This window comes from Rhinolophus sinicus, chromosome 12 (genome assembly GCF_057876585.1).
Source record: "Rhinolophus sinicus isolate RSI-liver-muscle chromosome 12, RSI-T2T, whole genome shotgun sequence".
NCBI classification, from domain to species: domain Eukaryota; kingdom Metazoa; phylum Chordata; class Mammalia; order Chiroptera; family Rhinolophidae; genus Rhinolophus; species Rhinolophus sinicus.
In genome coordinates, this window is record NC_142512.1 from 23,984,401 (window position 1) to 24,009,653 (window position 25,253).

The 25,253-nt window shown below is 50.8% G+C and overlaps 1 protein-coding gene across 5 annotated transcripts in view; it reads right to left on the reverse strand.

Annotated features, from left to right (window-relative positions):
- The window catches only part of ASIC2 (acid sensing ion channel subunit 2), a 965,493-nt gene that overhangs the window by 232,379 nt on the left and 707,861 nt on the right, over positions 1-25,253 (reverse strand). For 3 of the 5 annotated variants that reach the window (XM_074319706.2, XM_074319708.2, XM_074319707.2), the window contains exon 1: positions 20,708-22,637. The exons of 1 other annotated variant lie outside the window; for it this stretch is intronic. In XM_074319706.2, the coding sequence (XP_074175807.1) occupies positions 20,708-21,415 (708 nt within the window). In that variant the 5' untranslated portion in view covers positions 21,416-22,637. Of the gene's footprint in view, positions 1-20,707; positions 22,638-25,253 lie in introns of those variants that run through there. One more of the 5 variants, XM_019732609.3, reaches the window with a different exon arrangement.

A 25,253-nucleotide genomic window follows, 5' to 3' on the forward strand; every position in this document is an offset into this window, starting at 1 on the left:
CCCCAGGATGTGGAGTACAGCATAGGGAATAGAATCAGTGGAATCATAACAGTTATATACGATGTCAGAGGGGTAGTAGATTGGGGGCGGTTATCACTTTGTGAGAGGTGTAAATGCCTAACTATTATATTGTTTTGTACACCTGAAACTAAAACAAAACAAAAACAAAAAAAACCCAGCAGGTGGAAAGGAAGAGATCAAAGGCGAATGGGAGAAATTATGGAGGGAGGAAGGAAATCGCAATTGAGCATCTGCTTTGGGCTCGGCTCCATGGGATTTTTGCCTGTCATTTTCCCTCCTTACAATCACACTCTGGAAATGGGCGGCACTCGTGTCCATTTTACAGATAAGGAAACTGAGGCACAGAAAAATTAATAATGTAGTCAGTGTTAGTTTGGAAGCTGCATTGCTGGGGTTCGAACGGATGTCTGTCTGGTTCTATTTTTCTCCTGGCTGGATAGGCTTGGGCAAGGTACCTGACCACGTGGAGTCTCTGTCTCCTCTTCTAGGAAACAGGAAAAGTACTCTCCACGCTCAGGCTGACTGCTCAGGCACTGGATGGGAAAACCCTCTGCAAACCAGATGGCACTGGAGCCCCAAGTCTGGTCCAACCCCTGCTTTCAGGCAGGAAGAGTCAAACTACCCTCTCACCATCCAGAGATGAGCAGACTGAGGTCCAGGGACCCCAGGGGGACTGACCCACAGCCACAGAGCTAATATAAGAGCCTGAAGCAGAGCCTTCGGCCTCCTGGTGTCGTTCTCCAATAATCACTGACAACAGGGCATCTCACCAGGGAGACACAGGCAGGTACAAATGGTTGGCAGCAAAAATCTAAACATGGCAACAGCTGACTCAAGGTCACTGACTTGATGCCTTTTTTGATGACATGGGCTCCTAGAATGCCATCCTAAAAATGTGCATAGATCAGTTAGTCCAGGGACTGTCATTCCAGCTAAAAATTACCCACATCTGGGCTCTACCTCAATCCAATGAAATCAGAATCTCGGGGGCTTGAGTGTGGGGTGTTAGTAACTTTTTTGTTGCTTTAAAAGTTCCCCCAGCTGATTCTAATGTGCAGACATAGTTGAGAAATACTGACTTATGATTTCCTTTATTTTCTGGATGGGGACCAGAGGCCCAGAGAGGGACAGCTAAGGGCTCAGGATTGCTCAGCAGTCAGTGGCAGAGTGCAGACTCTAGCTCCCTGCTTCCCAGCTTGGGATTCTTCCTCCATTCTCTTCACTCTGGTCACAGGGACCAGTCCATCCTGGTCTCCCCTGGTGCCTGAGAGATGGATACCCCAACGCCCATTCCCCCAATCCCCTCCCCCACTCCAGCCTCTCTTGTCCCCAGAGAGAGCCCTGGGTACCTGGCAGGCCTGCGCTGAATCATACACATCCTCCAAGTCTGCACCTGGGCTGGTCTACACACTGCAAAATGAAGTGGGGAGCTAAGGCAATTATCTAATGTATTAGCAAGCCTGTCCCTGCGGCGCTCTTGTGAGCCAAAGTAATAAATACGGAATGGTAATTTCTCTCTGGAAGCCTGGCTCTGGCCTCCCACTCAATTCCCCTCCCACCCAGAAGTCATATACCACTGCCTGGTTGTCCTCTTCTGCATGGGGTGGTAATAACTCGAAGTTACTTAAATATCTTGGGCAAAACTTGCTTTTCCAAACCTGAATCATCATACAATAACTTCAGTTCTCTGCGGCTTCCTTGTCTGGCCAGAGCAGATTCCTCCAGCCTTCCATGGAAAGTAATAAAGATACCCTACAGGTATTAATTAATGACCCCCAGGGGCTAACATCTTTGCCTATGCTGTAGACCAGCCCCAGTCATGCAAAGGGACCGAGATTTATGTCATAGCTAAGACTTGGCTGCAAGCCTTGAGCCAGTCACTCCACTTTCCTGAGATTTGCAACAATTCTGTCTTCCCTTAGAGTTGTTGTACGAATCCAAACGGAGAGTGGATGTGGAACTGCTTGCTTAGACCCCAGTCGTATCTTCCCATGGTCCTAAGGCATATGGGAAAGTCAAGACTTGAACCCAGAGACCTTACTTTAGCCACTGTATGTTAGAGCATCTCAGGACACGGATGGCTATATGCAGCCCAGGGAAGGAAGGACCTAATTCTTCCTGGCAGGGAGGCATGGGGAAGGGGAGGAGATGATAAAGTCTAGAAGGATGAGGAAGAGCTTTGCAGGAAGACGAGGGGGTTGCAGGACATTTCAGGACAAGGGAACAGCATCTGCCAAGGCTTGGGAGAACATGGCAGACGCAAGGAACCTGGACAGTTCAACAGGGCAGAATGCATGCCGTGTGGGTGTGAGAGGTGGTGCTTGGCCTTATCTAGCAATGGGGAACCATGTGATAACTTTAAGCAGGACAGATTCTCAGAATAAAGGTAACAAATGGCTGGGCCAGTGTTTCAGCACTAAACTGAAGAGGCCATTGAGGCCTGTCGCCTGCTATTGGATAAACAGGGGCAAGGAGATTGAACTGATGACTTAAAGCAGATTCCCTTTGATATCTTTAGAGCCCGGCACAGTACCTGGTATACAGAAGACACTAAAAAACAACAACAACAAAAAAAACAAACACAAAAAAAATAAACCACAACAAAACTTGTGTGAATGACTAGATGAATCTGAGTTACAAATGAATAAAAGAATGAGCAAAGGGATGAATGACAGAAATAACGAACGATGGGTATGATTGAGTGAATCAAATGAGCTGCCCAAGGCATGGTTTGCAAGCAGCCTTAGCAACTCTAACTAATGGACTTGCAGCAACAAAAACATAGGCTTCTAGCTGTATTGCCTAGAAATGCCCTGTTATTGGCAGGGCTCCCTCAAATGGAAGGCTTCTCCCCCTGGGTAGCAACACACTGCTAAAGACAGACTGATTACTGTGATCAAGCTCGAGGCCATCTTCTTGGACTCACAGCTGTCCTGGACACGTCCACTGATATCCACAGTCAGGAAAGGGTGCAGAAATAGCGAGTGTCTTTGTGGGGCATGCATTTTGGAGGGATGTGACTCCATTGCTATTTCTCCATTCACAGGTCTCCCTAAATGACTCGTTATTTCAGTGTCTCATAAAGACAAAGGAAAGACTTATCCTTACATAGAGACTTACCAATGGCTGTACCGCCTGCATTTTAAGCGGCAGCAGCCTGAAGGTCTAGCCTGAAAGAAGCAGCTTTGCTTCTCAGTGCAGGGCTCCGGACAAAGGTCCCTCCCTGAACTCTGTCCAAAAGGGATGATTGTTGCAGCAGAATAAAATGTCAGGGTTGATATGCACCCAGGTCTATCTGGGACCAGAGACCCTTCTTTCTCCTGTCCTCCGTGCTGCCTTTTCTTCCTGCCTTGTCAATCCTTGCTACTTAAAATGTGGGCTGTGTAGCAGCAGTATTGGCGTTACTTGGGAGCCTGTCAGAAATGCAGAATCTCAGGCTCCACCAGAACCTCTATTTATTTCAGCAATTAATATCCACAGGTGACTCTCATACATGTAAAAGTTACTGAAGATTGAGAAACTGTGTAGGTGACCCAGATACCTCTGAACCAAGGATTGAGCTCCCTGACTAGGTTTCACAGAGCCCTCCCGGGGGAATCAGGAAGACTTCCTCCAGGGGGTGACAATGACATTGAGACTTGCAGAAGGGCACAGATTTTTGTCTCCCAGCATGGGCAGGGGAAGTACCAGAGGAGGAGTCGAACTGAGCTGGCTCTGGCATTAGTTGGGTGACTGTGGGCAAGCCAATTCTCCTCTCTGCGTCTTAGTTGCCCCATCTGTAAAATGGGAACGATGCTGTTTGCTTTTCTGTTGCATGGTTTTTATGAAGATGCACAACAGTGAAAGATTTGCAAACTCTCTGTAAAACAGAGCCAGGTGAAGGGGCCTGTCTTCAGTGTGGACAACCAGTCATCCTGACCTAACACTTTAGAAGATAAATAAGGAAAATCCACCTGGGTATCAAAGGTGTAAGACCTTGCCCTCATGCAGATTAATCGGCAGAGGAAGGGGGTGGTAATTAACCAGGACATAGCACTCCGAAGAAAGGGCTGGCCCGTCAGTCTCACCAAGCTGCCCTTACCCAGGGATTTGCAATTAGATTCTTGAGACTGTGGGTTTCCCCCCACCCCCGCCCCCTCCACTCACTTGGAGTTATTTTCAAAGGAGAGTTCAGCCTGAGGACCTAAGGCTCCATTACATTAGCATTCTGGAGGCCAGTATTTCCAGAACTGCTAGAATCATGTTGTTCTGTCATCTTGTGTGGGTGAGAGAGGAAGCCACATTTGGAAAGGAATCAAATGTACTCACAGTACAACGAACAGAAGACCAGAGCTATTGGAGCTAAATTTCCAATTTGGGAAGGAAGAAGGCAGACCCCTCCCCCGCCCCCGCCCTCGCCCTCACCCCCCAGCACCTTTAGCTTGCTGTTCCCACTGTTGGGAATGCTTTTCCAGGATCCCTGAACGCCTTCCCCTTCTCATCTTTCAGGTGTCTCTGCAAAGATGTCATCTGCCCAGACAATCGATCTTTCCCTATTCCCATCTTCCAGCAGCTGCCTGCCTTCTCTAGCACATGGGCTTCATTTCCTTTTTTTTTTTGCCTTCACAGCATTTCTGAATATTGGGAACATGGTTGTTCATTTATTTATTTGAAGCTACAGAACGTTTTCCTAAAACCCTGTCACCTGGGGTTGCATGTTAAAAATAGATCGCTGGCCCTCTGCCCCATAAACTGTGATTCAGTAGTTCTGGGTTGGGGCCAGGGATGTTTAAACAAGCTTTCCCAATGATACAGATCGCCTTGGAGATCATTCATGGAGCTCCAGAATGTGAGCTCTGTGAGGGAAGGGCTGTATGTATTCACTTCCCTCTGTATCACACACCTGGCACAATGCCTGGCACCGGTGGGCTCTCATTAACTCTTCATTGAATGAATTAGTGAACAACTGAATGGGTTCACATATATTTTGGTGGCACCAATCCTTTTACCTGTTTTGGCAATTTAGTATTCAGACCGAGCTCTTGTTACTTATAAAGAATGGCACTAGGTCCTGGGGCAGCCAGAAGGTGGAGCCAGGCATGGCCCCTGCCCCCAGGAAGGCGCTCCTCTGATGAGGGGAAAGTGAGAATATGTCGAGTTGCAATAAAAGACCAAGAGAAGGGCCAGATGAGAGGGACCGAAGCAAAGAGAATCTTGGGTGGTTAAAAGGGATGGGACCTCTGCTTTCTGGTTGGTTTATATGAGGAATGGCCAGAGAAAATCTCAGAATAGATGGCATTTTGTTCAGAAAGTACTGCTGTTTCATGTGTTTATTATAAGTTACAGATACACGTGGTTTAAAAATTCAAATCATAAAAAGAGATGCAGAACAAAAAGCGAGGCTCCTTCCCACCCACCCTGCCCTATCCTCCCAGCCCCCTCCTCAGGGGCAGCCCTTTATCAGACCCCTGCCCCCCTCCAGGCATAGTCTGTGCATATCTAACACCCAGCTCTATAGAATAGAGAATGCTTCCATCCAGGGGATGGGAACAGCCTGAACAAGGGCATGGAAGTTGAAAAACTTCCTTAAGAAAAGATGAGCAGCTCATAAGTGACTTGGCTTTGAGACTTGGGTCCACGAACCGCTCACTCCAGGAGGGTAGGAAGAGGTCATGGAGAGTCTTGGAAAATGGAGCAGGGGAGGGAGTGGAAGGGAGGTCACCAAGGGTCAAAAGAAATTAAATATTCAAAACGCAATCCTTTACGAGCATGAGATGCAGGTCCTACTTCCCGCAGTGATCTTATGAACCTTGATTCCCTCATCTTTAAAATGGGCATAACGGGAGATTCAAGATGGTGGAGTCAATACTGTGCCTGCTTCCTTCCATGAACACATTAAGTTTACAACTAAATTACAGAACAAGCCACCTGGAGAACCACCTGAAGTCTGGCTGAACAGAAGTTTTATCACTGACGATATAAAGAAGCCACGGTGAGACTGGTAGGAGGGGCGGAGACGCGGAACTGGCTAACCCCAAACCCCCGGGTGGCAGTTGAGAACCAGGAGGGAGGTTCCCCACAGAGGAGCGAGAGATCTCAACCCCATGCCAGTCTCCCCAGCCCCGAGTAATGGTGCTGGGCAGAGAAACCCCCACAACATCTGGCTGTGAAACGGTGGATTCCGACCACCCAGGTGGGACAGAAGGCGGCAGGAAACCCAGACATCCTCTTAAAAGGCCCGCGCATAGACTCTCTCACTCCCAAGCACTCACCTTGAACTCCAGCGGAGGGGTAGTAACTCGGTGGCTGTCGGAGACACATGGGGGTCAGACTGAGTCATGTGGCTTCAGTATGAGGGCTGGAGGACAGTCGGCATTTTCCCTGTGTGACGTCCTCCTCCCATGCAGGCTGGGGCCATCTTTCCTGTGTTGAGCCCTCCCCCTATGCTTAAGGCCAAATCTGGATCTGATTGGTCTTGTGAGCTCTGCAGCTCCGCCTTGCTGACTCACTGGGACCCCACTCCACCCAACTCACCTAACACCTGAGGCGAGCAGCCAGCCCCGCCCACATCGCACTCTTTCTGAGAAAACTATGTCCAACAGACCTCAGGCAGGCAGCAAATGGCCTCAGTGTGCTCTGAGACTTTTGCTGAGTAACTTCAGGCTCAGCACTGACACCAAACCAGAATTTACATTAACCTGGTGACCACAACTCTTCCCACTCTCGCGACTCCCTTAGACCCTGCCTCACCCAACTTGTATACCTCATGGGGCTTTACCAGGGGCTGAATGTTAAGGGAGCTGGCAGGTGGCAGCAGGCCTTGGGGTGTCCTGTCATTTTACAGAGTTACCCCAGTCCTGGTATTGGTGGCAGATGACCTTGGCTCACAGCATGGCCTCTCCCACACGCCTCCAGGGTTAGCACATGCAGCAAACAATCATGAATCAATTTATAGCTCCTACCAGGTAGTCCCTGGTGGGTCACAGACAGTGGGTGACCCGGGCCTGCACTGGCGCCCCTCACAAGAGGCCCCAGAAGCAACATACTTGGAGGCTGGCTTCAGACCACAGCACAGCACTGCCCAATTAGCCCAGGAAGTGGCACACCGAAAGGGCGGTCTCAACAGGCACCAGAGCCCACTAGGGCGAATCCTGATCCATGGGTAAAACCCCTGCACAGCAGCCAAACCCCACAGCCAGTCAGCCTAAGGGTCAATCCCACACACTGACATGCCAACAGCACCCAAGGCTCAACTATAACAGGAGAGAACACACAACCCACACAAGGGACACTCCTGGAGCACCCAGAGCAGGTGACTAGGGAGTCTGTGCCACTGGGCCCCACAGGGCACAGACCACATAAGGCCACCTGGCCATAACGGGGGACATAACAGATCTACCCAATACATAGAAACAGAGAGGCAGCTAAAATAAGGAAATAAAGAAATACGTTCCAAACGAAAGAACAGGAGAAAACTCCAGAACAAAGAAATAAACAAACGGAGGCAAGCAGCCAATCAGATACAGAGTTCCAAACAATGCTTATAAGGATGCTCAAGGAACTTAGTGAGAACTTCAACAAAGAAAGAGCAAGCAGAAAAAAGGACACAGAAACCATAAAAAAGAACCAGTCAGAAATGAAGCATATAATAACTGAAATGAAGAATGTACTAGAAGGAATCACCAACACACTAGATGAAGCAGGGGATCAAATGAGCAATTTGGAAGACAATGTAGTGGAAAACACCCAATCAGAACAGCAAAAAGAAAATAGAATCAAAAAAAAAAAAAAATGAGGATAGTTTAAGAGACTTCTGGGAAAACATCAAGCATAACAACGTTTACATTATAGAGGTACCAGAAGGAGAAGAGAGAACTCAAGGAATTGAGAACCTATTTGAAGAAATTATGATTGAAAACTTTCCTAACCTGGTGAAGAAAATGAACATACAAGTCCAGGAAGCACAGAAAGTCCCAGACAACACCCACACCAAGACACATTATAATTAGAATGGGAAAGGTTAAAGACAAAGAGAGAATCCTAAAAGCAGCAAGAGAAAGGCAACTAGTAACTTAGACGGGACCTCCCATAAGATTGTCAGCTGATTTCTCAACACAAACTTTGCAGGCCAGAGGGATTGGCACAAAATATTAAACATGATGAAAAGCAAGGACCTATAACCAAGGTTGCTCTACCCAGCAAAGCTATCATTTAGAACTGAAGGACACAAAAAGAGCTTCCCAGATAAGAAAAAGCTAAAGGACTAAAAAAGCCAAACCAATATTAGAAGGAATGTTAGAGGGACTTCTTTAACATGGAGAAAAAAATAGATCAAAATTTTGAAAATAAAATGGCAATAGCAACATATCTATCAACAATTACTTTCAATGTAAATGGATTAAATGCTCCACTCAAAATAGACATACAAGTCTATTAATGGATTAAATGCTCCACTCAAAAGACATCGAGGGCTGAATGGATAAGAAAATAAGACCTTACATATGCTGCCTACAAGAGACTCACTTCAGATTGAAAGACACACACAGAATGAAAGTAAAGGGATGGAAAAAGATATTTCATGAGTACGGAAATTAAAAATACCAAAAAAAAAAGCTGGGGTAAAATACTTATACCAGACAAAATGGACTTTAAAACAAAGGCTATAACAAGAGACAAAGACGGACCCTGTAATCTCGCATCAGGGTATTTATCTGAAGAAACCTAAACACTACTTCGAGGGGACATGTGCATCCATATGTTCACTGAAGCATTGTTTACAATGGCCAAGATGTGGAGGCAGCCTGGGTGTCTGTTAATGGAGGGGTGGGTGGAGAGGAGACAAGGAGGTGGTGCCTGTATGCAGTGGAGTGTTGCCCAGCTGGGGAGAGGAATTAGTTCTTGCCGTCTGCGGCAATATGGATGGACCTGGAGGGAATTGTGCTGAGTGGGGTGTTGGACAGGGAAGGACAGATACAGTGAGATTTCACTCATGTGTGGAATCTAAAGAACAAGGCAGACAAGCAGAGCAGAAACGGACTCATGGATACAGGAAACATTTTGATGGTTGCTAGATGGGAAGGCGGTTTGGGGGATGAGGGAGGGAGGGGAGAGGACTAAGAAGTACAAATTGGTTGTTACCCAGTGGTCATGGGTATGTGAGCTGTTTCATAGGGAATATAGTCAATAGTATTGTGATACATATGTGTGGTGTTGGGTGGGTGCTGGATTCGTTGGGATTGTGGATGGGGACTTGGGGGGGTGGGGTGTGAGAGGTGGGGGACATAAGAAGTACAGACTGATAGTTACAGAGGGGAGCATGGGACGTGTAGTCAATGGTATGGTGGTGGCTGTGTGGGGTGCCAGGTGGGTACTGGGCTAGTCAGGGGGGACCATTTCTTAGATTACACGGCTGTCCAGCCACTGTGCTGTACATCAGAAATTGATGTAGAATCGTATTGAATGTAATGGAGGGATTGGGAAGTGGGGGAGGAAGTGAAGGGGGGGGGGTTCCGGTCTCCAGGTGTAGAGCAGGTGGGTGGTAGGGATGTGGTGTACAGCGTAGGAGATACAGGAGGTAATGTCCTGGTGGCACGGCCTGGTGTCGGATGCTTGCTGGACTTGTCGCGGTGGTCACTTCTTCAGGTGTGTGGACGTTGAATGGCTGTGGTGGACCCTTGAGGCTGGTGTAATGTTGTATGTTACCTGTCTTTTGGTGAAAATCTTAAGTGAAATGAAATAAAATAAATTGAAAAATAAAAAAGTAAAAATAAAATGGGCACCATAGGGGTGGCCCCGAGAGGACTGTCACGAGGGCTGAAGAATACAACGGGGAGGCACAGAGCCAGGTACAGAGCAGCCGGTCCTCCGTCCTGTTTCCACTCTGCCCACACCACCGCCTGGCATCAACCATTACACCCAAGGCGCCAAAAATGCTCTGTGGAGACCTTAGCTGACCCCAGCTCCAACAGGTGTTAGTACTGTCACTTAGGGCAAGTGTGTGTGTGATCCCGAGCCTCTGCTTCCTTCTCACCACTTTGCTGGGGCCACTGTGAGAGCTGGGGTGACATTCCAGACCCTGGGCACCTGCCCTGGCACAGGAGTGCCGACGTGGTCCCTGCCTGTTCCCTTCTTTCCTCAGCATCAGAGCTCACCTAACCCAGCTCCTCAGTCACCGACGAAGGGACGTCGTTCTCGCCTTTCCAAAGACACGGCAAAAGAAGATTGGAGCCCGAGACACTCACCCTGGGGCCGGAATTTTACAAACGCAACTACTTGGATGTGAAAAATGCAGCCGTATTTCCCTGGCTGGTTAAAATATTTGATGCTCGTCGCATATTCAACAACAACAAAAAAGGCTCTCACTCCATGTACTGTCAAACATGTAATGTAATTATAGCCATGTTAAATGTCCCCAGCTGTTCTGAGATATTTGAATCTTCAATCGAGCCTGCCTGTACACATCCTGGGGTTGCAGCTGGAGCGCCACACCAACTGCAAACACAGAACTGGGGAAGTTCAGGCAAAAACTGTGGGCAAGTGTCTCCAAGCCTGTGTTATAGCTGGGCTTCACCCCAACATTGGTATAAGGACCCCCAACCTGGCAGCATCAGGAAAGAGAGCCACAGTCCTCAACAACGCTGTGCAAACCAGCAGGCCAGAGGCAGCTATCCAAATAGTCTTTCGAATCCATGTGCAGGGAGCATAAAGAGATAGTGTAAAATAAACGGTAATAAAGTGAATAAACACGCGTCTCACTCCAGAGCCTTTGAGGTGCTTCTATAAATCAAATTCTTGCCATAATTTGCTCTGTGAGCCTGTGTTGAGAAACTGAATCAAACCTCATCTGCTTTCCCAAGCAGCAGGTTGAGATTTATGGATGTGAGCTCACAGTGGATGCCTGGGCCGTTTCAAAGTGGGAAAATAATTTTCATTGGGAGGGGTTCCAAGCGAAGATTAAAGCCTTCACTCTCAGAGATCAGAGTAGCAATGACTTTCTGATCAGATATGCCATTGGAATCCGAAGGGGATGACCAGCATACATATTTCGGAAAAAGAGTAAGTTCACAGAGGAAGAAGCAGATGCTGCTGCGATATAAAAACATGATCTGTGGGCTTCAGCACAGATATCCTCAGGGTCTATTTTAAGCTTCCCAGCGACTTTCGATGTGACCTTGACTAACCCAGTCGCCTTCTCTGATTTTTAATTTTAGTCATGGTACTAAATGGAGGAAAAAACCCTAAAAGGCTCTGGCCTGCCCCTAGAGGTGAGATATGAGAACTACAGAATGGTTTCCGGGTAGAATTGTGACAATATACGGAAGACCACCACTCACGTACTATTCTTCCAGGGCCTGAAAGTTTTCCTCGGAAGAAGTGAGAGGTGTCACCTATTAATAACGATAAGGAGGATGGCAGTGATAGCTCACGTTTATCTAGCACCTATACATCTGTGCTTTTACATTCAAGAGAGTAGAGATGCTTTCTGTATTTATATCCAACTTTTATCGGCCAGGAGTAGACCATAGCTGGCTCTCCGGAAATACTTTTTGAATGGATAAATATAGTGTCCTTAAGTTTCACAACAACCCTGCAAGGAAAGTATCTGTTTTACAAAGAAGGAAATGGTCTCCATGAAGGTAAGCAACTCCCCAACAGCCAGCCACTTCATACCTGGTGGACCTGGGATTTGAACTTGAGTCTGACTCCTGAAGCCCCCTTCTTTCTATCTCTCCAACCACTTCCTCTCTAAGTTTCTGGAGTCTAAATCCCCAAACTTGCATGAATATAAGCATGGATAAAATATGCCCATGTTGACTTTTTTGAACGTAGCTGCATGTTTGTTAAGGACGCTTTTATTTTCTTGGTTTTGGGACAGACCCTGATCCAAACCTACCCAGCCTGGTTCGCTATGTGGGGTCCGGTGGGTAGTAGAGAGTATTTTGGAGAACAAATGAGACTTACATTAGTTTTCTGGTGCTGTTAGAACAAATTACCACACACTTAGTAGCTTCAAACAACACAAGTATATTAACCTATAGTTCTGTAGGTCAAAAGGCTAAAATCAAGGGGTCAGCCAGCCTGCATTCCTTCTGGAGGCTCTGGGGGAGAATCTGTTCCCTGACTCCCTGAGACTAGAGGCTGCCTGCAGGCCTTGGCTCACGGCCCCTTCCTCTATCTTCAAAGCCTTCAGTGTAGTGTCTTCAAATCTCCCTCTGTCTCTCTGACCTCTCTTTCCGTGGTTACACCTTCTGCTCCGACTCTGATCCTCTTGTTTCTCTCTTACAAGGACCTTTGTGAGTATATTGGGCCCCCTGGATGACCAGGATAATCTCTCCATCTCAAAACCTTTAACTGCATCACATCTGCAAAGCCCCTTTTGTCATGGAAGGTAATGTACTCACAGCTTCTGGGAATGAGGGTGCAGCTCTCTTTGAGGGGCCATTATTCAGTCTACCAGACGGCCTTTGCATTTTGGCTTGGTTGACACTCTGGCTAGGCCCATGGCTCCTCTGGGGACCCTGCTTTGATGTGGCACGTAGGCTGCCCCCAGGAAAGGATGCCTCTGTCAGGCCCACCCTCCTGGGTTCGCGGGGGATCCCAACACTCCTTCCCCAGGCACCCTTCCTTGCTTCACACTAGAATGCTCATTCCACGTGCGCTTTTACAGACCCAGGGGATTGGCCATGACTGAGAGAACACTGATCTCTTCTTAGGATTTCTCGGACTTCGAGAAGCTCATAGCCTTGCCCCTCCAAGTGTGGTCCATGACCCAGCAGCATCTGCAGCATCTGGAAGCTTTTAGAAATGCAAATCTCAGGCTCAGTTCCAGACCGACTGAATCAGGAGCTCTGCAGTGGGCCCAGGAAACTAGGTATGCTAAAGCTTGAGAAGCATGGGCCTGGAAGGCTCCCCATTCATCCGCAGCCAACTGGAATGTGCTCAAACAGACCTGCCTGGGAAGGAGGGCAGGTCTCTGGACAGCGCTATAGAAGGCACTCAGCACTTGCCTCCATGCCTCGTCTCAGCTGTCAGTTTCAGCACTGATTCTTTTCTACACGGCGTTCAGGAGCCCATTGCTTTTTCCCTAAGAAAACCTTCCAGGGCAGGTAAAATCCCTGAAGCCCACGTTGACCAAGCACAGAGCAGCTGGAGGGAAAAGGTATATGGGAGGTTTGAGAGGCCTGAATCCCAATTCTGGCTGTTTTCTCTTCCCATGCCATGTGACCCTCTGCAAGTCACTGCTCCCTCTGACGTCCACCAGAAAACAGGGTGCAATACTCACCCTCCATTGTGGTAGGGATAACATGAGATGGTCGTGTGCATGATGCTCTCCTACCTAGTTATAAGAATTAAGACTCTACTGATTAGAAATGCAGGTTTGTCTGGCCAAGGCTGTATTGGGATTTCTTTGTGGGAACAAGTGTGATGTTGTGCAAAGAGCCCCGACTTTGGAACCGTGAGATCAGGGTTGATGACCTTGGGCAAGTTACTGAGCCACTCTCCCCCTCACTTTCCTTATTGGTACCAAGGAGAAAAGAATACTCTCGTGTCAGGCTGAAATAAACAAACGAATGCAAAGTGCCTGACAGAGAGTAGAAGCTCAATAAATGTGTGTGGAATCAGAGAAAACAATTTACTAAGCAATTTAATAGTATAAACAATGGTGTCAGGGGAGATATTTGACAAGCTCAGGAGAACAAACTTCCCTGTATGTTCGCGGCCTCTATTTGTTTTACCAACAATTCATGTTCCAATTACGAGTGAGTCATCTATTTGTTAGCACAGACCTGAGCTGGATCTTAATTTGGCAACAACTCCTTAGCCAGGACTTAAGTTACCAATGTCCTTGAGAGAATGAAAATGGTTAGTTCAGATTATGGCTGGATTAAAACTTTTCCCACAACTCTTGAGTAGCTTCTCCTTTGTAGATCTACTTCCATCCAGCTGTTAGGCTGATGGAATAGGAGGTACAAGCCCATCACTGATTCTGTACTCATAGGAACGGTCTTTCCTTCTCCGAGTTGCAGGCCGTGGCATCCAGGTGACTTCTGGAGCCTACACCAACTTGCAGTGAAAGAAACTTCAAGTTAAGTACACTAAGTGAAATAAGTCAAACTGAGAAAGACAAATACCATATTATCTCACTTATATGGAACTCTAAAGAACAAAATAAACAAACATTGGCTTTGGAGCAGGGCCAATGTTTGGTTGAATCCTGACTCTGCTGCCTGCAAGCTGTGACTTTGTACCTTTCTGAACCTCGCTTTCCTCATCTGTAAAATGGGTTCCATAACACCCATTTGATGCTGGTGAATTTGATGCGACCATGTCCTGTACAAATCCTAGGCTATGGCATGTCTGGCTTCGCTCCCTGTATGACGGGCAGCTCCTTGTAGACCCACTCACCCTGACAAAGGACACTGACCTTCATAGGCCTATTTACCAGAGACAGAGTGGATTTATCTGTGGCCCAGTGCCTGGCACACAGTAGGCGCTTAGTGAGTGCTGACTGATTGAATCTCCGAGTAGCTGCTCCAAGCAAATCACTTAGGAGAATCAAAGCGACTGATGCACAAAGCAAATGGCCTGCTTATTCCTTTAGCCCTTGTCAATCAGGCAGACATCTGATGGACGCCGTCATGACTGGCCACAGTGGCCCCCAAATAGCCACTATTGGCATCAGCCTGACATTGGTCAATTTGGATATCTGCAGACCTGAGCAGAGTTTACATTTGGTTCCCTAAACTAATTTCCCCAAAGTCAAATAACTGGTGCAGGTCTTCTCGTGTTCCTTGTATAAATGTCTATTTAATCACCATCCTGTCTCGAGCACTTCAATAACTTGTACATTTCCCCCTTAATCACTGCTTCAGCTCTGCAAAGAAAAGAAATGGTTGGCTGTAGAGCTCAGGCCATCTGTAGTAGTTAAGCCCAATTTCCCCCTGACTGCTCGCTTGGACGAAGAACTTTTCAGCTGAGTCCCACTGGTCATTTACGTAGCTCATGCCCTCATTTCACAAAGGAAGATCCCGAGGCCAAAGTCACATAGCTGGTCAGAGCAGAAATGAGGTCAGGTCGGTCGTCCCCGCACATTCCCTGCCTCCCACCAACGCTGCTTCTTCCTCCTCCAACTGCACAGCTGTGCATCCAGCTGCCTTTGCATGTACCTTTGCAGTCATGAGGACTTGGGTTCAAATCCCAGCTTTGTCATCTGCTGACTCTGTGACTTTAGGCACTACAGACGGTCCCTGAGCTGCAGTTCCCCCATTTATACACTGTGGATGATCACACGACCTCTTAGGGTCACTGTGAGAATTGATGTGGCATGAAACATGCCCCGCCCGGGTCTGGCACATCACAGATGTGCAGGGCCATTTGCTGTCATTCTTCCCTCGAAACTCTCACTGCAAGTAATAATAATGGAAATAGCTCACATTTATTGAGTCCTTACTTGGTGCCAGAAACTGTTCTAAGCACTTTACATGTATTAGCTCATTTATTCCTCTTTCTCTAAGGGCACGAGTATCTTTCTTGCCTCCCTAAAGACATCCATCCTCGCAACTACTGGACTGCCTGGCCTACCAGCATTTCAACAGAATTTGCTGATTTTAAACAATATGTTGCTGAAATGATTTCTTGTTTTCCGTCACTGGCGTGTACTAGCCAGCCTGCTTGCTGTGACAAAGTGTGATGAAACCAAGTCCTGTTTCCTTGGCTTTTAACGTATGACTAGTCCAAAATCTGGACTCAAGGCTGACCCCTACAAATGGGAATAGGAAATGGGGGACAGGTACAGGGAGGAGTGGCCCCTGATGGAGTTAGGAATGGGGGTGGCAATTGGGGGGCTGGGACGTGGATGAGGCCTCCTTCTGTAGTGTAATAGCCAGTATGAAAGAAGTCAGAGGTTTTGCTACAAAGTTTAAAAACTCAGGGTGGACCCCGGATGTCCATCATACCATCGCATTATCATCCCTGAACACCCCCTCAGCACACCCAGCCCTCCCTCCAGCCACCCTGAACTTAGCTCAGGGCCTGCAAAGCTTGGGCTTGATCTCATTTCCTGCCTCTGTACTTATTTGCACATGCTTCCCCCTCTCCCTGAAGCCCTCCTTCCCTCCTCTACCTTGGAACTACTATTGATTCTTCAAAATTCAGGTCAGATGTGCCCTCCTCCAAGAAGCCAATAGAGGACCCCAGTCCAGCCTGGGGACTCCCCTGAGCCCACACAGCACCTCTGCACTCCTGGCATCTGTTCACATATCTCTTTGTTCAACGCCACGGCAAGTTCATGGAGGACACACACCACACCTCACTGAATTTTACATCCCCAAGAGCTAGAAGAGAACTTACCACGTAGTCGATACTCAGTAGACACTGAGTGACTGGACGCATGAACCGGGCAATGAGCGTAGCCCCACTCAGGTAAGCAGTCGTGACAAGATACGATAATTGTATTGATAAGGAGTAATACCTGCTACCACCGACACAGAAGCTGTGTCAGTCTCTTTCTCCACATTGTAGCAATAGTGTCTGAGTATGAAGCACCGATTGCTGTCCAGGCACGGGCCAGTCCCCATATATGTATCTTCCTCCCAGCTCTATGAGGCCTGGAGAGTTAAGTGCCAGCCCAAAGGGCAGAGCCAAAACCCTGAGCCAGGTCTGCCGGACACTTTGCCCTGAACCATGCCTCCTCCCAGAGATGGGTACTGCTCCTTGTTCTCGCAGTGGACCCTGAGTGATGTCCGTGGGCCCTTGGTCCCCACCCAGCAGCCCCTCTTCCAAGGCCCCAATACCCAGATAGATTGGGCTCACAGATCTGCATCCTGCCCAATTATTGAGAAGGCTGCTTTTCTCCGCCCCCAGGAAAACTCGGGAGGTCCAGAGTATGCAGAGTCCACGGTCCACGGCTGATGCCAGGGAGACAACATGGGCATCCGAAGTGGGGGCTGCTTTGTCTGAGGGCTGAGTGATTAACCCCTGCATAGCTGTAACACGCAAACATGAGCTGCAGAGAAACCCATCCCAAGTGGTCATGGACAACAAAACCCAACAGGTGCCCCTCCCCAGTCATCTTCTCTCCCCTGCCAAGTTTATTTCCAGACCATGAGTCGAACTGGATGGAGAGAGACTTTGGGGACAGCAGGCACATTTCCCCAAGGGTGCCCCCTGCAAGCCCATCCCTCACCTGTTGCACTAGTCCTCTTAGACCTTGGGAAGCACAGGTGTCTGGGGAGTACTTGGCATCCTGCTCCCCACTCTTTCCCTTTGCCCCCCAAAAGGAATAAATGCTCCAAAATTGTTTGGGCATTTACTCATTAGAAATGCACACCACTGGTGTTCCTGGAGAAATTAAGCCAAAAATCTTGGAGTGGGTGATGCAGGACAAGAGAAAGTCTTAGGGGTACCTGGTGAAGGTATTCATTCCCTAGACCTTTCCTGAATACTTAGTATCACACTCTGTGCTGGGTACTGGAGACCAGGTTTAGAGGGGGAGACAGACACAGACCAGGAGGTGTGATGACATGCCCCCCTGTGAGGACCAACACCCAAATGGGGTGATCGAGGGAGAAAGGAGGACGGCATCCATTGTTTGGTGATGAGAGGAGGAGGGTGAGGTGATCAGGAAAGGCTCCAAAGCAGAAGAAACCTGCATTTCTAATGAGGAGAACCTTAATTATTACAATTGGGTGTTGAAGGATGAGTAGGTGTTCCCAGGCTGACAAAGCAGCACAGGTGGAGGCCCCTGTATTAGCCGAGGAAGGCAGGGAGGCTTGAGGAGCGGGGTCCAGCTGTAAGATGCTCTGCAGAGCTTGAGTGGTATGAGAGAGGGCGTGGCAAGAGAGAAGGCAGGGCCCAAGGAATGGGACCAGATCCTGAGGACCGATGAGCCACGGAAGGATGGCGTGCTCAGAGTGGAGCGTTAGAAAGACTACTCTGGGTACAGTGCAGAAGATGGATGCAGGGGAGAGGGAGTGCTGAGCTGGAGGCCCAAGGCCAGTCAGGAGGCCAATGCCTTTAAAAGCAACACTTTTATGGGGGCCCAGCACAGTTTTAAGAGCTCTCTCTCTCTCTCTCTCTCTCCCTCTCTCTCCATACACACACACACACACACACACACACACACACACACACCCCTAATACACAACTAATACAGAGTATATACTATTGTTCTTACTATTGGTACCTCCACTAGATGGAGTAGGAAACTAAAGAACAGAGAGATTAAGTCACTGGCCCAAGGACACACAGTAAGTAGTAGTCCCAGCATTTGAACCATCCGTACAGCTTGAGCATTCATGCTCTTACCCACTACAGTATAGTGCCATTCCATCAAAGATGACAAAGGCTTGAGACAGTGCAGCATGGTTAGACAAAAGTCTAACCTCACAGGCCCACTCTGTATTTGGGGATCCCCTGAAATAGATCCTGGCTTCCATAGCTAGAAGGGCACAGCCTTTAATTCTGAGGCCCTTGGGGGGCAGGGGGAAGCTACAGCATGAGATGTTATGGGGCTGGAAACTCCCAGGACAAAGCCATAACAGGAAGCCACCAGGGACCACTTGATTGCCCAGGAACACATAGTTTTGGGGAACGGAGATAATACTTTTGCTTGGGTGTGTGTGTGCTGACAAACTCTTTAGTCACAGGAAGGCGAGGTACGGGGAGGGAAGAGTAGGGTGTGCCCAGTGGGGAGGACCCTGCTGTCTTTAACTCATGGTCATACCTGCCGGGGAGGCTGAGGTCAGGTGGCTCCTGAAGGGGCTGTGTGCTTGCAGACAGAGATGAGTTAGGCCTGGGTAACATGTGGCCAAGGCCATGGTCACCTGGACCCCTGCAGCAGCCCTATTTTCCATGCTCCTAGGAGGGATAGGATTTGTTGGAGATACGGGAAGGCAAGAGTCCTACCCAGGGGTCCTGTGAGAGAAGAGAGGCCCAGGGCTAGAGAGAAGGTTACATGTGGCTTCTATGTAATGCATTTCATGGTATGCAAAGTTTTACTTTGAACCTTCTGGCTCTGAGTTTTGGAGAGTGTTTTAGAGTTTCATTTTCTTCATCTTTTAAACGGGAATAAAACTCATTGCTAACGCAAGGTTGTGATGAATGTCAGAAGTGACTACTGGCTGTTAGCACGCAATTCTGGACACTTTGTAAAACCATCGCTAGATGTGCAGAATTGTAGTTCGTAGGCCGTGTTGTATAACTTGGAGTTGGTGCTGCTGATACGCGGATATAACATTGAACTTCAATCTAACTCTCGAGGCTGCTACATAGGGGTCAGCCAAAAACAATAAACAAAAGGCGTCCCTACCCTCATTCCTTCATCTTTGTGGAACTCAGACTTGTGTTTACAATCTGGAAGAAGTCACTTAGAAGCATATGTTCACAATGTCTCCTGCTTGCTAAGGTAGGGCAGCCACCAGGTAGGGATTCTTTAAAGGCAAGCTGAAAGGTCTAGAAAACAAGGCATGTTTGGGGAGTGGAGGATTCAGGGTTACTCTACAAACAGGCTTAAAGCATAGCAAGGGCTGCAAGATTGAAGCCAAGGTCAACGTCCTACTAGCCCAATTAGGCAGTCAGAGGCTGGCCTGACTGTGCCAACACCTGTTGGAGCCATAGCACTCTTTACCATCCCAGAAACAGCTTTGTCAGAGATGAGACTGTCAGGTGTGATGCACCAGGGCTGCTAAAATCGCCATCAGGGCACTATAAATACATTCACACACCAACCTTTGTGGCACTAGTGGAAAAGCCCAGATCCACCCAAGGGGCATTTACACAAGAATGGCTGGACAGGCTAGCGCCAGGCTGGGGCCTCGCACCAGAACTCCCCCTAGGCAGATCGCACAAAGCAGATACCTTCTGCCTGACAGCTGCGTTATCCAGACCCACAGCGTGGGGGAACCAGCACAGCAAATGGCTTACAAACCCTGAGCACAGCTTCTCCTGGACCCGGCTGTTCGCTGCTTTCCCCACTGCAGGGTGTTGGTTCCTCTAGACTGCCGGATCTGTACGCACACCTGGCAGGAGCACGGGTCCTGCCCGAGCTAACCACTGCTCAATTCCCCGGGATGCTTAAGACACGAGCACTTTTGAAAAACACAGGTAGCAGAAGGGGCTGCAGCTTTCCCCACCAAACTAGTTACAGCTTCAGTGTCAATGAATACTCTGGGAGTTTCCTCCACAGTCCCCCTAGATTGGAAGGGTCTTGGAACTCTGAAGCCATGACTTCTTAGAGTCCTAAGCTTGCTTTAGGGCCTCTGCACGTCTCTCGTGATGGCCCATTTGTGAAGAGCTTTCTATTGGTCTTCCCAGAGACAACAAGCCCACACTTACGACCTGGTTCTCTCTTCCCATCCCTTCGTCCCAGACACAGGGCAGCTGCCTGCACTTCTATGGGTCTGGGGGTGAGACTCCAGAGAAGGAGTCCTCATTCTCCCTGGGGGGACACAAGGAGTAGAGTTCAGGGCTTGGGGATTGACACTGGAAGGAGCGAGGCCGGGATAGAAGAGCGAAGCGACTCCCACAGTTGTGTTCAACTTCTCACAACCTGGAGGAGCAGACTCTGGGGACCCAAGACTGGGTTCCACCTTGGCATCACGGAATGATGTCACCGCAAGGGGCCTGGTGTCCAGCCCCCTGGCGGGGTTGGAGCACCTTCTGAGAGCGGGGGAGCAGAGGGAGCGGGTTCGCGCGGAGGACAACTCACGGAAGAGAAGTTGTGCGGGCCGCAGAGCTCGCCGCGATACTTGCAGGAGAGCAGCATGTCCTCGAGCTGGTGGCCCAGGCGGTCCATGAAGGCGGCGCTGATGCCCTCGAAGTGGCGCGGCGGCAGGAAGAGGCGGAAGTCCGCCAGCTTGCGGAACCACTGGTGGCGCGGCTCGTCGCCCCTCAGTAGCTCGCTGACCAGAGGGCGCGCGGTGCGGTTGGGCAGCAGCAGCCCGAGCCAGTGGCCGGCGTAGTACAGGTCTCCCTTGGAGAGGCGCGGAAAGCGCAGCGGGTTGTTGTTGCACACGGTGACGGCGGGGAAGGGCAACTGGCGGCTCCACTCGCGGTGCACCCGCGTGTGCGACGGGAAGCTGAGCCAGTAGAGCAGGCGGTTCGAGGACCAGGACAGCAATAAGCCGAGGGACGTGCAGAAGGCCAGCACCCACAGCGCCCGCCGCTGGAAGGAGCCCCCCGCCGCCGTGCGCCCGGCGCACATGTGCCGCAGCCCGTGTAGTTTAGTGCGGCTCAGAGACGGCCGCCCCCTGCGGGCGACCCCTGGCCCCTGCAGCGCCGGCTCTCGCCCGCCGCCCCTGCCACCCCCGGGCTGCCTGGCCGCCGCCACCGCCGCCGGCTCCTCCCGGGCCATGCGGAAGCGTCCCGGGCCGGTGAGCGCGGCCGCGGGCAGCCCGGCTCCGCCGCTCCGGCTCATTCATTCAGCCCGCAGCTGGCAGCAGCGGCGGCGGCCCCGGCCGGGCGGAGCCGCCATGGGAGTCCACAGCAGCAGTGGAAGCAGCAGCCGCCGCGCGCAGCCCGCGCCAGGGAAGCGTGCGCCCGAAAGGAGCTCCGGTGGCGCGGCATGCCCACCCGGCGCCGCCGCTGCCGCCTCCGCGGGCGCCCGCCCGGGGCTGAGCGCCGCCTCGGCCCGCCGCCCCTGGCACTGGCCTCTCCGAGCGCCTCCCAGGATCTCCTGGTTTCTAGTCCTCCTGAAGGATGCCCGAAGCCGGCCACTACCTCTAGAGGGGCCCCACCGGCTGCCGCCTCTCCAGTTCCTGGGCGCTGCGCCCGCCTCGACTCCCCTCGTCCTGGACCTCGGGGGACCCTGAGCTGAGTCCCCCCTGCTCCGCCTAACCCCAGCTTTTACGCTGGTCCCGGGAGAGCAGCCACTCGGCCACCATGCCTGATTTGGACATGCCCAAGCACCCCACCAGCCCGGCCCGTAGCGCAGCGGTGCTGGGACACCGGAGAGAACTCGCCAGGGAACGAGCGCCCCCAGAGGCGCACCGCCGCCCCTGGCTCGGCGGGTGGGGTGGGTGTGTACCGGGGTGAGTGGTCGCTCTGCTGGATGCTGCCCTCTTTCCCTTCCCTCCAGGACCCTTCTCACTGCTCCTTGGGCTGCGCTCGGCTGACACCGGCTAAGGCACCCCAAGTCCTGCGATGTGCCCGCTCTCGCCTGGGGCTGGGGGCTGTCAGGCCGTCCTGCCAGAGGCTGCTGGCTGCTGGGACCCTTCGAGGAGGCTGGCCAGAAGGAAGTGTCGCTTTTTCACCGGGCTCTCCTGGGTGCTTGGAGTCTTCGGAAAAGCCCGGTCTCGCTGTCCGCTGCCTCTTCTTCTCTCTGCCCCGGCGGCGCCAGGAGCTGAGGACAGTGGGGCCCCGGCTTACACCTCCTGCGGGTGACCCGAACTCGCTGCTCCGCGCGCCCTTCTCCTCTAGAGACTCCAAGCCCGCGGCGCCGGCTGCGCTCCTTTCCCGGTTGCCCGACCCTCCTCGGGCCCCGGGCGAACTTGGGCAGCGGCCGCGCGACGCTGGCGCGGGCTGAGCTTTGAGCACCTGCTCCTCAGCTCGCTGGGCCGGCGGCTCGGAGCGGGCGGGGCAGCGGCGGCGAGCGCTGTGCTCCTGGAGACGCGGTGCTGACGCGCCCCGGCTCCTCCTCGCTGCATTTTAATTCCTGGCCACTGTGGCCGCTGCACACCGAGCTGGAGGCCTCTTGCTGGAGCCGGCCGGGTGGGGGACGCACTGCACAGACGTGCTGGGGTGGGGGTGTGCGGGCTGCGCTGGTGGGAGAGATGTGGAGTAGAAACACGGTGTTTATGGGGGGCCATGTGCAGAGAAGTGTGAGAGTACTTCTGACTGCGTGAGACGGGCTGTCGTGAGAGCGAGCTACTGGGTAGTGTGTAACACGAGTGGGGTGTCACGCACTGAGTGTGGGTAGGACGTGCATGGGTATGTGTGAGCGGGCATGTCTGTGTATCTTGTGGGTATGAGCTTATCTGCAGATGCTGGACTGTGGCTGAGTGTATGCGGTGTGTGTAAGAGTGATCGTGTGTGTGTGTGTGTGTGTGTGTGTGTGTGTGCACTTAGTTGGTGGTGGGTACAAATGGGTGTGCTGATATGTGGATGGGCAGCAGGGTTTCTGCATGGGGTGTGTGGTTGGTGTGTTTTGCGCGGGAGCGTGTGTTTTGTAAATAAGTATGTGTGTTGAGACGCTGGGAGCAGTGACTGGGCCTCTGACAGGCTGAGCTCCGCAGGACGGCCTGTCCCCTGCCTCTTAGGCGCTTCCTGTGTGCGCCCAGCCCAGCCACTTCCCTGGAAGCACTGCTGCTCAGAACTGGAGCAGTCAGCCCAGCGCAACTCTCCTAGGAAGGCAGGAGAAAGCAGTGTGACTTCCTCGGACAGGACACTCCATCGCTGACATTCTCACAGCTGGGATCCTACCGGCAATTGGCTGATGATGTCACCCTTCCCTCCCTGCCAGGCCCTGGGTCGTCCACTAACCCCTGGGCACCTTTGGACCTTTTCATTTAGCCTTTTTAATATACTGCCTTGGTGTGTTTGGGAGGTTGGATGAAACATGTAGTGTATGGCTAGCTCCATTTCACAGGTGAGACTAGGAAGGCCAAGGACTTGCCCAAGGTCATACCGTTGGTAAGTGGTGGGTGAGGATTATGCACCCAGGTCCCCAAGCCCCTGCTCTTTCTCCGCACCACAGAGCCTTACACTTGGCATTCTCTGAGCCAGGCGCTTTGAGGGCAAGGCTGGAATCTTGCTCCTGTGGCTGCCTGGCAGTGTGTGGTGCACAGTAGGTCTCTATACATACTTCCCAAATAATTGACACACTGAAGCCTTACTGGGACAGGTTACCAGCCCCATTACTCTATGGGATAAAGGAGTTTTCCAGACATTTTCCAGAGAGTAGATTTTGATGGGGGAGGCAGGTGGGGTTAGAGACAGTGTGAAGGGATCCTGAGGGTGGGAGGGCACTAGTGAAGTTGGCAGAGCTGGGCCTGGAGAGGAAGTTCACCCACTTTGTGGTGATTGATAGGGGTGGTCTGGGCATATCTGTGAACTGAGCATCAGGTGTCTGAGAGGTGCTAGGGTGGGCTTTCCCTCCCCACTGACCTGGAGGGCACCTTGTCATGGCAAATCCCTGCGTCTGGTCTCTGAGCCCTACACACACACACACACAAACACATAAACACAATACACGTACACACACACACACACACACACCTGGAGGCCCTTCTCATTCACCTGGGGAAGAAACTATTGAAGTTAAGCTTTGCTGAAATTCTGTTTGGATTGGGTTTCTTGAAGGTGTCTGTGGCTGCCTTTGGGGAAGAAGTTTCTGAATCTGACAGTTTTATGAAACCTCCAACAAAGGCCCACACACCAGTGCTGGCAGCCTGGCCCCAGTGGTCCTGGGGGCGGTGTCACAGAGATTCATATCCCAGCCAAGGCGGGGCAAGTTTGTGAGCTCAGTGCAGTTACTGATGAAACAGCCAGGGCAAGCAGGTGGCATCTTCCAGCTTCCTTCCTAACTGGGGTGGCACGAAGGTCTGTCTTGTAGAAACCTTTAGGACATTTTATATTTCTGATTTGTTCAACTGCTACGGGTTTTTTCTTTCCTGGCAGTTTCCCCCTTAAAATGTACACATGCTGCTTTTGGTTGCCCGAGTGTCTTCTCTGCCATGGGTTTTCCTATTCATTCTCCCAATGGGGTGCTTCTCCAAAGAAAGAAGAGGTACCCTGCGTAGGCCCTAGACATCCAGAGGCAGACACAGGGACAGCCAGTGCCCCCAAACAGTGACCAATGGTTCTCTTTATGGCACACGTACGCAGTGCGTTTTCTACGCTGCCTGAAATGCCCCCTGCCTCCTACACAACCAATGATAAGCTTGGCGAAGTTTCACTTTCTCCAAATCCCAGCTTAGGCATAGCCTCCTAAGCAATTGGACTGATTGCTCTATCACAGCCCTGTCTTAACACCTTCTCATTGCTTGCGTCCAGGTGTTTTTTCTGGACGTCACCCCTCTGAGGACAGGGACTACTTCTCATCCATATTTGTGTCCCTACCTCTTAGCACAGCGCCCGGGCACATTGATGAAACACATTGAGACAGAGGGAGAGGGGAATGGAACTAAGATTGCATGAACATTTCTATACGCCAGGCACTGAACTGGGCACATAAACATGTTTTATTCAATTTCTCACTCCAACCCTGCAGGGGAGGTGGTTTTTGCTCTCTTTTTTACAGTTGTTGAACCAAGGGC